Genomic DNA, 14,867 nt, shown 5'->3' on the forward strand with positions numbered 1-14,867 from the left:
TATCTGAGAGTAAGATTTCTGTGGGGCTCACATGATGACAAAGCAGCTATCGAATGAAAAACTACAACAAAGATACATTCAATCAACACAGACAACAGTGGAAACAAACTGGGTCACTTGTGCAGACCTGTACCCTTAAGGTGAAATATGGTCCACTTCATCTAACTTTAGCTGGCATGTGGACTTGCAGTAACCTTGGCAGACTGATGTGGGCAATGGCAAGAGGCACCATATCCCAAAGATAGACAGCATGCCAGGAGTGGCAAGGCCACCCGACTATTGGTAGAGTATGAGAATGTGCACTTGGAGTGTTTGTCACTGACAAAAGTGGTTCACGCTGTACTCGTGCATGTCTGCCACTCACCCTGCACCAGGAGTTCAGCCATAGACTCGCCACCATTCGTTTTAACCTTGTAGTGGCCGCAGTCTTCCTTTGAGGCCTCGTTGATGATCAGGATGTGTTTGCAGCCGTCTTTCTTGAAGCGATACTTGAATGACTCGTCTCTTGTCAATTCCACGCCGTCTTTCTCCCTGCACCAAAATTCACAAATTATTCATCAATACATGCTAAAGTCAATCTGAGCTCGAAGGTCACTACCATAGGTTACTATATTTGGAGCCATGGACCACAAGTTGTTATGACCTCCCGCCAAAACAGTTTGTTACTTGTTTAGCTTCTTCAAAAATGTGTTAATGTAAGTAATGAGAAATGGAGACACATTTTTGAGTCAGATTCGTCATAGCGTAAATTTAATTCACATTACTGAACTATTTCCGCTGTGAAGGTGAGATTAACCTTTAACAAGAACTGTTGTCAACAACACTGACGCACAGACTAGAAACATAACTTTAATACCTCAGAGAAGTGATATACACCAGTCTATAAAGGTTAGTACATTAGATTTATCACTGAGACAGCGCATTCATTTTTGTCATATTAAGTCATGACACTTCTTACCTTTTGTAATGTTAAATTTATCTCACCGTGAATCATTTGGCTTTTCACCCCACATATTGATCTTTGGCCTCTGTTCCAAGATAATTATTTTTGGCTAAAATAAAAGCTCCTACGCATTTGCAGCAACTTTCTCCTTCAGATAAAGGTCATATGGGATGTACTAAAATGCTGATGTGACCTTTTCATTGAGGTGATAATTTACAGCTTGCAGCGATACTTCAGTCTGTCACAGAGACAACGCTCTGCCTGTGGACATGACAAACTCAAATGCCATCTGCTGGGTGTCTGAGTAATTAGCACTGTGCAAAAGTGACTGAAAATATGCTTTTTTTTTCACAAGGTTTAATTCTACATATTTTTTATGTGATTTGGTGACCTGGCAACATCCATTTATCAATCCAGCCACGGCTCATTTCATTTTAGTTTTTGGTGATCCTCTGTTTTTTGAGGTTTCCCTTCATTGTTTATAATCCAACAGCATGAATGTAACAGTATGTGACAGTTGACTTGTGAGTGTAAGGAAGAATATCTTACCATTTAACATTGGCTCCTTCCTCTGAGACTTCACACTCTAACTCCACCCGCTCACCCTTCATCACCATTTGATCCTCCAGATTCTTCACAATGAGGATCGGAGGCTCTGCAGGAAAACAGATAAGAAAACGATTGAACTGTACTTGCAAACTTACATGCTCTGGATGTGTATGTTATATATTTCTCCTTGTATACGTTAAATACCTTTAACAAAGAGCTCAGTGGTGCATTTCTCATCTCCCACCACACAGCAATATGCTGCATCATCTGCCAAGGAGCAGTTGTTGATAGTGAGGTAGCGCATGTTGCCAACACTCTCAAAGATGTACCTTGAAAAAAGCCATGGGGGAATTTTAATACAGTTTTTCAGACAAATTAACTCAAAGACAAGTTGAACACAAGGTGATATGGCAAACTTCTTAAGAAAAGAGCTTGTACGTTTTGGTTAAATCCAAAAGAACATTCACAAGCTTTTTTTTGTTCTTGGACACTTACTTGCTAGTGATGTAAACGGTGTGAAGTTCATTCATATATAGGTGAAAGCAGAGGCAAAAGAGAGGCAAATTAAAAATGAGGTATTGCTTCATGGTATACATGTATAGCATGTTTCATGAAGCTGAGATGAATCTCTAAACTCAAACCTTCCAGTTGGGTGAAATTCTTGTCCATTCTTCAGCCATTTCACCTCAGCATCTGCATTGGCCACCTCGATGGCCAGTTTTATTTTATGTCCCTTTGTCACTTGGTAAGCAGGATCCAACTTTTTAAGGAAAGCTAAGTTTCGGAGAAGTTAGACTTAGACAGTTACACTTCACATTTTGTCTGAATCATCCTTTTAGAAACTCTGCACAAACCTGCGCTTTTCTTCTCTTCCTTCTTCATCTTCTTCAGTCTCTTGAGCATACCTCTCAGGTCGGTGATGCCGTACTGAAAAGCGATCTTCTGATATTCTGATGGAGGAGCGCTTCTGAGGATATCCCATACATCAACGTCAGGCTCGGTGCTCATCTGCACGGCTCTGATTCACGTAAACCAACCAGAGGAAGATGTTAAAACCAGTCACTTGGCACAGATGTGACAAGGATGTGACAGATTTCTGTAATAACTAATTAACAGATTATTATCACTATGACTACTACTAATTTACTATTATAATGAGTAACTACAAAGCTACTGATGATTAATCAACTTCATACATTTTTTACTTATTTGTGGCATATGAAACAGTCAGCAGGTTGTTAATGAAAATATAGTTATGGGAGTTGTACTGCTAATAATTGTAATATGAGCATATAATCTAAAATATGTACAAAGAAACCCTAGTTAATATGTAAAGAAACTTAAGAAGAAACTGGAAGAAAACAAGCTTGTTATCTGATCAACTCCTTGCTCATCTCACTAGTCTGTGTTGTTACTATACCTGTCCACTAGGTGGCCTCAGCAACTTTTGTACCTCAGCCAATCACCTGACAGCCTTTATGAGCGGCCATGTGCCTGCAGCTTCATCCCATAATTTTTCACATTATTGTACCTTGATTACACTTTAAACTTTACACATTACTACATGAATATTTATTTAGTCAGTAGTGGATGTATTCATTGTATGTATGAAAAAACAGCAATGTTTCAACGTAACTTTAAAACAAATAATATAAAAATCTTAATTAAGAAAAGGTATTATCGGAAAAATGTACTTAAATATAAAATGTAAAAGTACTTTTTTTTTGCAGGAATTGGTTTTGTTGAGTATCATATTGTTACACAATACAGTGTATTATATTATTATTATCATTATTATCACAAATGTTCTAATGTGCAGCAAAATTTGCTTTATTTAATTTTGACTTATTTTTTTATACTACAACAATGCACCATATTTTATGAGCAGAACATATTTTGTATGTTAAAATGTTATTTTTGCAATGTCACTGGTAACTAAACATGTCAAATAAATGTAATGGAGTAAAAAGTACAAACTCACTCAGATAAAGAGTAAATGTACTTGGTTACTTTCCACCACTGCTGTTTCAAACCTGCATGCTGTTAAAACTACTGACTGATTTGTGTGTACACATCATTTCTACTATATCATTTATGATATAGATTAGCAAACAATGTATTTCTTTGTATCATCATTTAATAGATTAATTATCAAACAATGATTGCTTTATCTTAAATTATTGTTATGAAATATTAAAGTGAAATGTGACTTGTTTTCCAATAAATCAATACGTGACTTTAAATGACGGATGCATGAAGATGCATGCACAACGTGGTTTTCCTGCGATATCCAGGCAGCATGTCAGCCGTTTCTTACCGATTGCTGGGTTTTAAGAAACTGCTGCTCAATCAGAAGTAGAACCCAAGAGGCAAATATGGCGAAACAAACCAGACAAGTTAAAACACAGCATTTCAAAAGCAACACAATAAACACCAGCATTAGAAATATGCTTTTAAATCAAATGCAATATTACACCAGTGGTTAATCAGTGAAGCAAGTCTGCACAAATTCAAGTCAGTTAAAATCATATGTGAACCTCATTCTCTATTTGGGGTTGACATGTGACCAATTTTCTTCTAAACAGGGGACAGTATTAACCATGCACCATATCTGATAATAGTGTTATACACAGAATGTATTTTTGAAGTGTTGGGAAAGTGAAGGTGATGGCTCATACAGAGAATCTTATTGGCTATAAACAATATGTCAGTCATGATTTAATGTTCAAGCTTGTTTGCATGCAGGTTAGTGTTATTTTGTGATCACTCCAATTCTGAGTTGTAAATGCAGAAGTAGCTTACTCTCTGAAGACACAGGACGATCCAGAAACAATGAGAATGAGACAGTGACAGATTATAACAAGTGACAAAAAAATTGTTATCTTGTCCTGAAAGTCTGAAAATGACTGTCACTGTCACTATTTTATCTTACCTCTTTTTTAATAAGGTACTGAAATCCAGCTCTCCCGAGTCATCTTTTCCATCTGTACTACTGCAGAAAAATCAGCCACCAGCAGCAAAACATCAACATCAATAATGCATGTTTTATCCAAAGAAAATATAAATGTTAATACTTCACAGACATGCTTTGTTTTAAATAAAACAAATCTACATGTCTATGCTTTTACACAATCCTGTTTACTCTTCCTTCAATATGCAAGTGCAGAACAATACTGAATGGTGCTGTACAGAACAAATATTCAATATTATATAAGATGAAAAGAAGAGAGATTTGATTGGATAGTATCACACTTAAACACTTAAAGACTGAAAGGAAATGTGCATTTACGGACAAAAAAGTGGACATACAGGCAGACTGAATGGAGACACATAGCCTCATGTTTAAAGGAACAGTTTGACATTTTGGGAAATACACAGAGCTGAGAGTCCATTAGCTTGGATAAGCAGGTGCCTTCTGCACAACAACCTATTCTTCTTATCTTACTAACAATTTGAACACGTCTTGTCCCACACCTGAATGAGTCATCAAACAAGTACAAAAGTGCACTGCTAATGACAGTTTGTTGGGTTAAAAAAACTGCAGCACATTAAAATGCAAGCATGTAAACATCTGTATAAATATCACTTCAGTCCGATCAGATGCTGGTGTGATTGTTACTAACAGCTAATGGAGGTTTGTTTACTCCCCTGCCAGGGCTCAGCCTGCCAGCTGCTGTCAATCAAACACAGAAACTCACACACACTTCAGCTACTGTGAGGGTAAAGAGCATTTCCCCAAAGACCTTTTATAGCTTCCTTTTAATAAAATAATAAAAAAAACCATTGCCAACATTTTTTAAAAAGAGATTATTTTTGACTTAGGCCTGACTTAATGACTAAAACCAATGTTCGTGTCCTGTTTAAAACAAAAAACTTGCTCTAACCCTAAAACTAATGTTGATTTATTATTTTAACCCAAAAAATAATGAAAAAAAAAGCTCCAAAAAGAAATAAAAAATAAAATAAAATAAGTCATCTAAGTCAAAAAGTCAAAAGCCCAAATCAACCTTTGGTTTCATGTGGGACATAAGCTTTTTTTGTCTTTTGGATGCGAGTACCGTTTGATTCCATTCATAAACGATGACCATCTCTCTTTTTAGACTTTGTTATTATTTACAGTGTCACCTGACTTACTAAAGGCTTCCTCAAAACTTGGTTTTCTGATGGTCCTGACTGCACATATACTCAGTGAGAAAGGAATATTTTAAAGCAGGAACGACATGTACAAAGCTCACTAGAATTTTGCAATTCTACGGTTATCATCTACTGTAGGCGCGACCAGTGTTTACCCCTGCTTCCAGTCCTGCTATGCTAAGCTAATCGCCTCCTGACTTGAGCTGCTCCAAATTTTCTCATCTAACTCTCAGTAAAGAAGTGTACAGTAATCCCCAAAATGTCAAGTATTTCTTTAAAGTCATGCAAGAAAGTAACAATTCAAAACACTCAAGGTTAAAGGAAACAGCGGTCACCACAGGGTGTGCTCGACTCTAATCAGTGGGATGAAAGATAAAGACAAGGGCATAGATTTGGCTGTGTGCTTGTCTCCTGCCTCTGATCCGACAGCTGGATTAGAAGATGAGTCTCTGGTTTATGCGGTAAAGTTACAACACACCAAAACTGCACTTCCTCTATGTGGCAACCCTGTGGAAGTGCTCGACAACTGAAAAGCCTGTGTGTCTTAGCACAGCCTGCACAAACTGGCGAAGCTCACTCTGCTGTGTAGCTGTTTGTGCAGTTGGCTCTGCTGTTTTGACTGAGATCCAGGAGTAGATCAGAGAGAGCTGATGGCTGCAACCAGTTCCATCATAGTTCAATCACCAAATCTCGACAAATCAAGATCAGTCTGTGTCAGATGTAAACACAATGACAGTAGTAGCGACAACATCCAGGACTTTAAATTTTGGTTCTCTTAGCTCTCTCATGGTCTTCTCTCTGTGGTCGCTTTCTCAAAATTCAGCAGGTTGAAGGCTGCACCATCCACAACACTGGTTCTGTTTGACTTGAAGGCAGAGAAGAAACAGGACACGGGAGAGAGAAAGAGTATCTGATCCTGGTCCTGATTTCTCTGCTCTTTAACAATCAGAGTCCTCAGAGTTTGAATACGTGCCTCCATGGTTGCAACAAACCCTTTTACTACCTTGGTGGTGGTCCACTTCTCTTCTTACCGGCTTCACTCCTAATAGGTTAGCATTTCCACAGTTACTTGTTACACAAAACATGGTAATATTTCACTGATGTTTTCCAACTTTGTCTGTGCATTTACTTTTTCTTTCTAATCTTTAAATGTCTGACAACAAACTAATGGTTACCATTTTGCTAGTGACCAACTTTGCTATCAACCACATGCACAAACTTATGCTTAAATGTATTTTTGGCACTTCAGACCACTCCAGTAATGCTACTGAAGTCCAAAAGGAGGCAAGTTTTCAACACTCCAGCTCATTTGGACACTAATTACTGCAAAAACTCTCCAGTGCTTTAACATCTCTTAGATTCTTCTCATCATAGGCTGTTCAAACGGTATTTATCAAAATACAGAGTAAAGCGCACTGGATGGTGCATGAAATTTGATTTAAATACTGGACTGGACCTTTTCCGAGTAGAAGAATGAATAGCATGATATGAATAATTTCATCTTCATGTTTTACTGTAATTTGGTCTTATTTGAAAAAGAAACTTTGTTTTAATTAATTGGATTGGAAGGGATTGGCAGTTATTAAATGACTGAAGTTTACCATTTCAAGAACCAATAGAGCAGAAGGAAGTATCTGTTTCATAAACTCTTCATGTAAATTTATAGCTCTTAATATTTAGAGCATAATTGTATCAATTTAAATTTGATTGGTTGATAAAACTGATGCCTAAAAGTCTGAACTATTCAGCTGGAACAATATTTAACATGACTGATAAGGGTTGTTTGATCCCTGTAAGGAAAAGAAACACATGTTGACTTTTACATCTGTGTGACACTGTTAATAAAATGCATCAGGGGACCTGCAGTCAAACCCTCAATGAGAAACTAACCTGAAGAAAAGGAAACAAATCACTCAGTATCACTTATTTTAATGGTACCAAAGAAAGTAATAAAGTCTGATAAAACTTACGTGCGCCTAAAAGCTGCTCTTATGTCAAAGCCTTCAACAGCACAGGCCTCTGAAATGCGGAGCGGGAACCAAAGTCATTGAGATAGAATAGAATCATATTAGTGACTGAAATGATGATGTAAGAAACAACAAACAAGCAAGTACATAAAAAAGATAGTCCCCCTCACCATGTACAGTCAATTCAAAATTACAGCTGTCAAACTTGTCCCTGGATGAAACCTCACATCTGTAACCTCCAGCAAAGTTAGGCTTGGCTTCGATGACGTGCATCTCAAATGTATGGACCTGCAACGTGCATGAGGAGAGATGTGAGAAGAGGTTTACAGCGATATTTGATTTAAAACCTTGTGATAAAAATACTTCATTTGTATAACATATTATTAATAATTAATAGGAACGTTTATGGTGCGGGGCAGACCACTGATTTTCTCTCCTTACTTTTCTTGTGAAAGTTTTTCTGACCATTTTCACGTGTTAAGTCACCACATGCACAACATCTGTAACACATCCTCTAATTTCTTCACATTACTTCTAAGGTAACGTGCCTGTATGCTTGCTACCAGGATGAGTGACTTAGGCAAGAGTTTGCAAAACTGAGGGTGAGCAGACTTGCAAAACACCTTTGTTGCCTCAAAGTAAAATGTTACATATTGCAGTTTTTAACTGATTCTAATAAAAATACATAACATGGGCAGAAGCTCTTTAAATAAAGGAATCACTCATAAACATATAAAGTGTTTTATGAGATCAAAATATGGTGATTTTCTTCCTGTGTTCATGTTTTAGTGTCTGCAGCATGTGTCTACCTTAGTGTTGCGGTCAAACGACTCTTTCAGCTGCAGGTGTTTCCCAGACTTGCTGGCGAGGTCCATCCACTTCCCTTTGAACCATTTGACGGTGGGTTTCTTCAGCAGTGATTCAGCATTCACTTTAGCCACAAACGTGATATTTTCACCTGCACAAAGAAACAGTTTGTTGAGTGGTTTGACACGTTATACTTCAGATTCTGAAAATGCAGCTCTGACCTTTTGTTATTTTGTCTAGTCTGTGATTAAATTCTACAAAAAATATCTGTATATTCATACATTTAATGTTGTTGATGTGCAGTATGTCTCGGTATATCTACGCTAAGTGTTAAAAAAAAACATGTTAAACCTTGTTAAGACTGCACAAATTTGGACATCCACCACTAATACTTTCTTTGAGGTGCAATCGACACATATTTTAGATCACTTCCCATATATTTGAAAAATTCCTGTATGCAAAGCTGCTCACCCACAGTGACCTCTCCACTCTTGGGTTTCTCTGTGAAGAGTCCAGTCAGGTCCTGTCTGGTGTCTGGCAGCTGTCCATCTGAAAATCCAACAGAGCACAGAGAGTCAGGGCAGGGTGCCATGACATGAAGTTGAGGGATGAAAATCAGACAGAGTTTAATTCAAATCATCTGTATTCAGGTTTTAAGTTTTTATTTTCATTCAAGGTCCAGATGAGAGAATGAAAAACCCTTTGACTTCTGACCAGGGAAATATTGCATTTACCATAAAATGTGGAAATTGCTACTGCATCTACTGCACACTAAAAAGTGTGTGTGTGTGTGTGTGCATGTGTGTGTGTGTGCATGTGTGTGTGTGTGTGTTCAGGAGTTCAGTCATTTTAATTGATTTGTTATTTTAAAAAAAATGTCTTGCACAGAATAACAGGATGCAAAACCTCCCATTTTGAATTGCATTACTTTAAATCTTATTTCAGGGCAATAAATTGGGTGTATGACTTGAATAAAAGTAGTCAAAGGTAATTAATTTAAATACCTTTGAAAACCCAGGCTTTCCAGGCTGCATAGGCTTACATGACACTTCTTATATTACATACAGAAGCAAAAGAAATCAAATTGGAAACCAAGTGTATATACCAACATATGGTACTGTTTTCAATCTGTCAAACAGAATCCAAGACATAAACATAGGTAATTCAACATGCATGTACTATAGTGTACATTTATGTGGAATTTCAAACAGACTGGAATTTTTTTTTATCATGTTTGACATTTTCAGGAAAAGCTTGCATATTAATGACTGAACAAAGGGATAAATGAGTGACTCAGTGAATGAATGAATGAATGACTTGTTAACTCACCCTCAGTTGGAGGAGCATCTTGGGCTGCAGGTGGAGCAGGGCTTGGTTCTGGCTGTCTACTGGACTCCTTGGGTCCATCAGTGGGGACCTCAACTGGAGCTTCTGTCATAACATTACCACAGAGAGGTCACCAATAAGAGTTAGAATGAAAAACATTGGCTTCATACACTCTACCCCTATTAACAACCAATCCATTCCAAACTTATTTCATATTTTTGTAGAAAATGACACATACTGACTAAAATGTAGGCGTTTATACTGTTTAATCTACTTGATATTCTTTGAAACGCTCTTTTGACAGAGTGAAAATATTCTTTGGCGAACTTTTATCATCCAAATATTTCTTATGTCTTATCAACTTCGAATGGCCGACTGATTTTCCATGTGTTATCAGCTGCCTCTCGTGGCTATCATGAGCACCAGTCAAGTGGTGGTTACTCATGAGGAAATAATGTGTGGGTGTGAGGGTCAAGGTCGGCGTACAGACATAGTAAGGTTTGCTATCATATGTGCCGCAGAGAGTCTCATGTAGCACGCTGCTGCCTTTCTTTAAGATTTGTTCATCAAATTCAAACAAACGACCTCAGCGGGTCACACTGACAGACTGATGACACAAATGTTGCTCTGTGACACACGCAGCACACAGTCATATTGCAGTACACAGTATTACATAGTACAGAGGGAGTGCTGGAAAAAGTGACTGAGCCAGTGATTTCAAATATCCAGATCTTTAAAGTAATAATTTGACATTCAGGGAAATATGTTTTTGTTACTTTGTTGGTGACAGTTACATATAGCCCGGTGGCGGTTAGCTTAGCTTAGCATAAAGACTGGGAGCAGGGGGAAACAGCTAGCCTGGCTCTGTCTAAAGGTAACAAACCTATCAACACCCCTAAAGTGTGTTAATTAATGTGTTATATATTTGTTTGATATGAAACATCAGGACTGTGGTTTCATGGAGATTATGTCATGATAGGACTTGGATACAGAACTCCAAGAAATGTACTTTCTTTGGATGTGTCATGTCAACAGTTTCACATACTTGGTAATAATAATTGTTATGATAGACGTCTATGGGGAAAATGCTTTTTTGGGCAGCAGGGGATTTTTTAGTTTCAGTACTACAAGTAGTTTCAGCTCTCTTAAAACAACCATTTTTTGTATGAGGAACTATTTCCTGTCAGTCTCCACTGGTCAAAGTGACAACAAGTTCTTTTACACATCAAGATATAATGTATAGTGAGCTATAGAGGTGCTGATAGGTGGATTTTGTTATCTTTGCATAGAGCCAGGCTAGCTGTTGTCTTTTGCTTTCAGTACTAAGCCAACCCTCTGCAAAACAGCAAATAAACGTATTTCCCATACTGTCGAATTACACCTTTAAGAGCAAAGACACAGGGATGGACTACACAAAGCAGGTTCAGAGGTTTGTTGGTGAGCAGCTGTCAGACGGTGCAGGATGTGAGTTGTGTGTAATGTGCAAGAACATCAAGTGCATCAAGCATTTATGGCCTCAGTGGTTTTCTGCATTGAGTGCTCCATTTTTGCTTTGTGCTCTGTGTCGACCACACGGCCTGCAGGTGAACCTCAAACGCACAGCTGCAGGATCAAAGTCTCCCACCTGGATTTGATACAACCTTCAGCTCAAACTTGACCTTTGACCCCCCAGCAATCACTGCATAGACATTGGCATCTTCCTTGGTAATAGCCTGTATAGTGAGGGAGTGCTTGTTTCCATCTGCTGCGATCACGTATTTGTTGCCACTGGCAATGTCCTTTGTGTTGCACTGCCATTTTACTTTAGCGTCGGGCTTCTCGGTCTCTGCTTCAAAGACCACAGAGGACCCCTCTCCTGCCTCCTGAGTCTTTGGTTTCTTGGTAAATGCTGAAACTGAAAGAGGAGGAGTGGGTTCAAAATAAAAGGTAAGCTTTTTGAAGAGGATGTAGGGTGTAATCAAATCATTTTCGGGGGAAACGCAGGTACTATAACTTCCTTGATGAATAGACGTTGATGAAAATTGTATTACATTGTAAGAAAAACAATTCACATGTAATGAAATAACAGACCCACAATACTGTTTAGGTTGTTTTGGTTTTATTGAGACCTAATCTTTAAAGAAAAGACAGCACATGTACTGTAACAACTTGCAGTGAAAGACAGAGATAGATGGAGCGTATGAGCCATTCATATTTTTAAAAAGAAGAAGAAAGCAGCTCATGAGCTGAGTGAAGCTACTCATGTTGAAAAAGTAAATTGTTGTACAGTCTGCAGCACACTGGGTGGGGCTAACTGAAAACCAATGTATTTGCTTTTTCCCCACTCCACACGAAATGTGAAAGCACGAACATCTGTCTTTATAGGAAGTCATATTTGTGTAGTCTTGGTGTTCTCTACATCGTTTTTACAAGCATACAGGAAGGATGAGCTTCGTTTTGGAGGTCATGGGAGAGTAAATATGAACATTACTTGAGTGAGGGAATGAAAACCTGCAACATAAACACCAATTTATGAGAGTCACAAGACATTTAAAGGTGCTCCTAAGAATAACAACTCAATCCTGGTGTCCTTGTAGAGTGTCATTGTGCTGATAACATGGCCTCTGGAGTATTCACATCTTAGTAAGTAACTAAGTACTAAGTATTTAGTTTTTTTTTTTTTTTATTCATTACATTATTAAATTTTAAGAATCTACCTGTGACCCTGATAAGGATAAAAGGTTATGGAAAATGCATGGATGGTTTAATTAATCTCATATTATCAGATAGATGTACTTTTAAGTATCAAGAGTTTTCAGGATGAAAATTGCCAGTTTAATATTGTAGCTCACATCAACGTGGAGCTAATTTGAGTTATTTACATGGCATTTTCATCTGTAACAACACATTAAACCTTATAAACTGATCATGTGTAGGCTAGGAAATGTAGTGGAGTAGAACTACGAGTACATCAAAATTGTACTTTGTTAATTAGTTACATTCCACCAGTGCCTAAGGAGGCACTGTTAATCACATAACATACAAAATCTGCATCACACACACACTATATCCATTCATCCCGTCCTGACAATCAGATGAACATCCAATAAAGCATAAAATCAAACATTATTAGAGTCTGATGGGCTTGAGCCCGACAGATGATGATGACACATCTGGATCATCTACAAACTGAACATCAGCACACAATTACAAACTACACATAACAACAGGCATGGATAATGACCCTAAGTGTAGGAAAAATCATGGTGTCACATATCAGTCTGAAAACTATTCATAGCTATAATTATTTTAAGTTTAACACTCATTGTGTAAAATGGCAGCTGTTGCCTTTCCTGATGTACAAGGCATTTTCTTTTCTTTTAAAACGTTATACAGTGTACACAGCAATGTCATTCATGAACACTTGTCATCTTTAAAAAAAAATAAGACCTAAAAATACTGATTGTAACTGACAGCCCTGAGTGAAGACATGTGTTTCCCAGCAGACGTTTGGAAACATGACATGCACTGTAGGCGTAACTCAGATGCATGTTTTTTCCTGGTTTAAATCCTGAACAGTTCAACAGACCATTGTAAACCACACAGAACAAAAAACCTCCGTGTGTTGTAATCTGACCTTATGCGTTTAAATATAGGATATATGTACTGGCCTAATAAATGAGGCTGGCTGGCCTCAGCTGTAACAAGGGTGCAGGTATCATAGTTGAGGGATTAACTTGACTCTATTTTTGTGACTCTGGACGCACAGGATGAATGATGTCTCCTCAGTCTGTCTGCAGCCAGCGTTCACTGTTACAACATCTCATGTTATGTTGTCAATCATTCATGGTGCTTTAACCTCTCACACCTTTATCACACAAGTAACAGGGCTCTAGTTGTGGTTCATATAAAAGTGAATCAATTGTTTGTAGCATATGCCACTAATAATAAAAATACATTTGATTTAATAACTTAATAACAACAAGACCACTGTTAATTGTGCTATTTAGCTATTTAAATAAATTACAGTTCACTCTCAGGAAATATGCTGGTAAAGGTTTATTTGGCATATTGCCATACAATAAACATGGCAGACAGAACTACTACTCATTCTGATACCTACTAATTTTATCACTGATGTTATTAATCAAGAGACGGGTTTGGTGGTTCAATTAGCTGTAGACTTTCTTGACCTTTTCGAACTCAAAAGGTAAAAATGAGTTTGAGCCTTGAAGACGTTATTACTTCATAAGTAGTTTTTTAGACGTTCTTACATCTAATGATTTTTATGTAATTACATTTTTTAAAAATCTTTTCTTTCTTTCTTTCTTTCTTTCTTTCTTTCTTTCTTTCTTTCTTCATGTTAGTTACTTTGGGCCACTGTTTTCATGAGTCAGACCCCATATCTGTGTATCAAATAACAGACTTTGGTTCAGCAGGAACAACTTGTAAAAAATTTTTTAGAGCTTTTTCACTGAAAATAGTGAGCAAAAGAGTAAAGCTGCAGCCAAACAGCTAGACAATGAGCTGAAACTTGTTATAAAGCTTCGTAAAGCCAAATGGAGCTGCAGGTTCAGGTGTTAACCCTCCGTAGACCATTTTCACATTGTCACATCTTATCACACTGCCATTTGATACTTGAACATTGTTGATATGAATATCGAAATATCGATTATAGAAGCATATTTATTGCAAAACCTCAAAAGACTGAAAAACATCCCATTGGTGATTGTATTAATTAATAGCAATATTACAGGCTTAAGAAGATAACTATTATTCTCCTGAGCAAACGACACTAGAAGCCATGACACACACACATGCTGGACATTTGGATTGCTGTGTGTCATCTGATATGTCAGGCTTCTCACTCCACAAACAACAATCCATTTTCATCAAAGACAGGGGGAAAAAAGCATGGAAAGCCGTTTGTCAAGTAGGAATCCTGCAGAACATTTTGTGAATGCAGTGATGCTGGAAATGTGACAGTGTCCATTTCACATCAAACGATGTTTCCACCTGGACCATGTCGTGTGACGTCTGACTGAGTTTGTGACAAGGCCAGAAGGGATTAGGGTAACTATCACACGACTGGAAAACACTTTTAACCGATGGTGGATAATTGCATGTACTATGTTGTGACTGTGGCTACTGTCTGCGTGAGT

The 14,867-nt window shown here is 37.7% G+C and overlaps 1 protein-coding gene across 9 annotated transcripts in view; it reads right to left on the reverse strand.

The window, feature by feature from the left end:
• Positions 1 to 14,867, reverse strand: part of mybpc3 (myosin binding protein C3) — a 32,343-nt gene that overhangs the window by 16,499 nt on the left and 977 nt on the right. For 2 of the 9 annotated variants that reach the window (XM_010731215.3, XM_010731219.3), the window contains exons 2-17: positions 11,351 to 11,620; positions 9,730 to 9,831; positions 8,872 to 8,949; positions 8,403 to 8,551; positions 7,764 to 7,881; positions 7,597 to 7,645; positions 6,630 to 6,668; positions 4,425 to 4,484; positions 4,295 to 4,297; positions 3,810 to 3,833; positions 2,347 to 2,510; positions 2,134 to 2,266; positions 1,988 to 1,990; positions 1,697 to 1,821; positions 1,493 to 1,598; positions 365 to 531 (exon numbers count right to left, since the gene is read on the reverse strand). In XM_010731215.3, coding sequence (XP_010729517.3) covers positions 365 to 531; positions 1,493 to 1,598; positions 1,697 to 1,821; positions 1,988 to 1,990; positions 2,134 to 2,266; positions 2,347 to 2,510; positions 3,810 to 3,833; positions 4,295 to 4,297; positions 4,425 to 4,484; positions 6,630 to 6,668; positions 7,597 to 7,645; positions 7,764 to 7,881; positions 8,403 to 8,551; positions 8,872 to 8,949; positions 9,730 to 9,831; positions 11,351 to 11,620 — 1,590 coding nt within the window. The remainder of the gene's footprint in view (positions 1 to 364; positions 532 to 1,492; positions 1,599 to 1,696; positions 1,822 to 1,987; positions 1,991 to 2,133; positions 2,267 to 2,346; positions 2,511 to 3,809; positions 3,834 to 4,294; positions 4,298 to 4,424; positions 4,485 to 6,629; positions 6,669 to 7,596; positions 7,646 to 7,763; positions 7,882 to 8,402; positions 8,552 to 8,871; positions 8,950 to 9,729; positions 9,832 to 11,350; positions 11,621 to 14,867) is intronic. The other 7 variants (XM_010731222.3, XM_010731217.3, XM_010731221.3 and 4 more) reach the window with 6 other exon arrangements.

This window comes from Larimichthys crocea, chromosome VIII, assembly GCF_000972845.2.
Source record: "Larimichthys crocea isolate SSNF chromosome VIII, L_crocea_2.0, whole genome shotgun sequence".
In the NCBI taxonomy this organism is placed as follows: Eukaryota; Metazoa; Chordata; class Actinopteri; family Sciaenidae; genus Larimichthys; species Larimichthys crocea.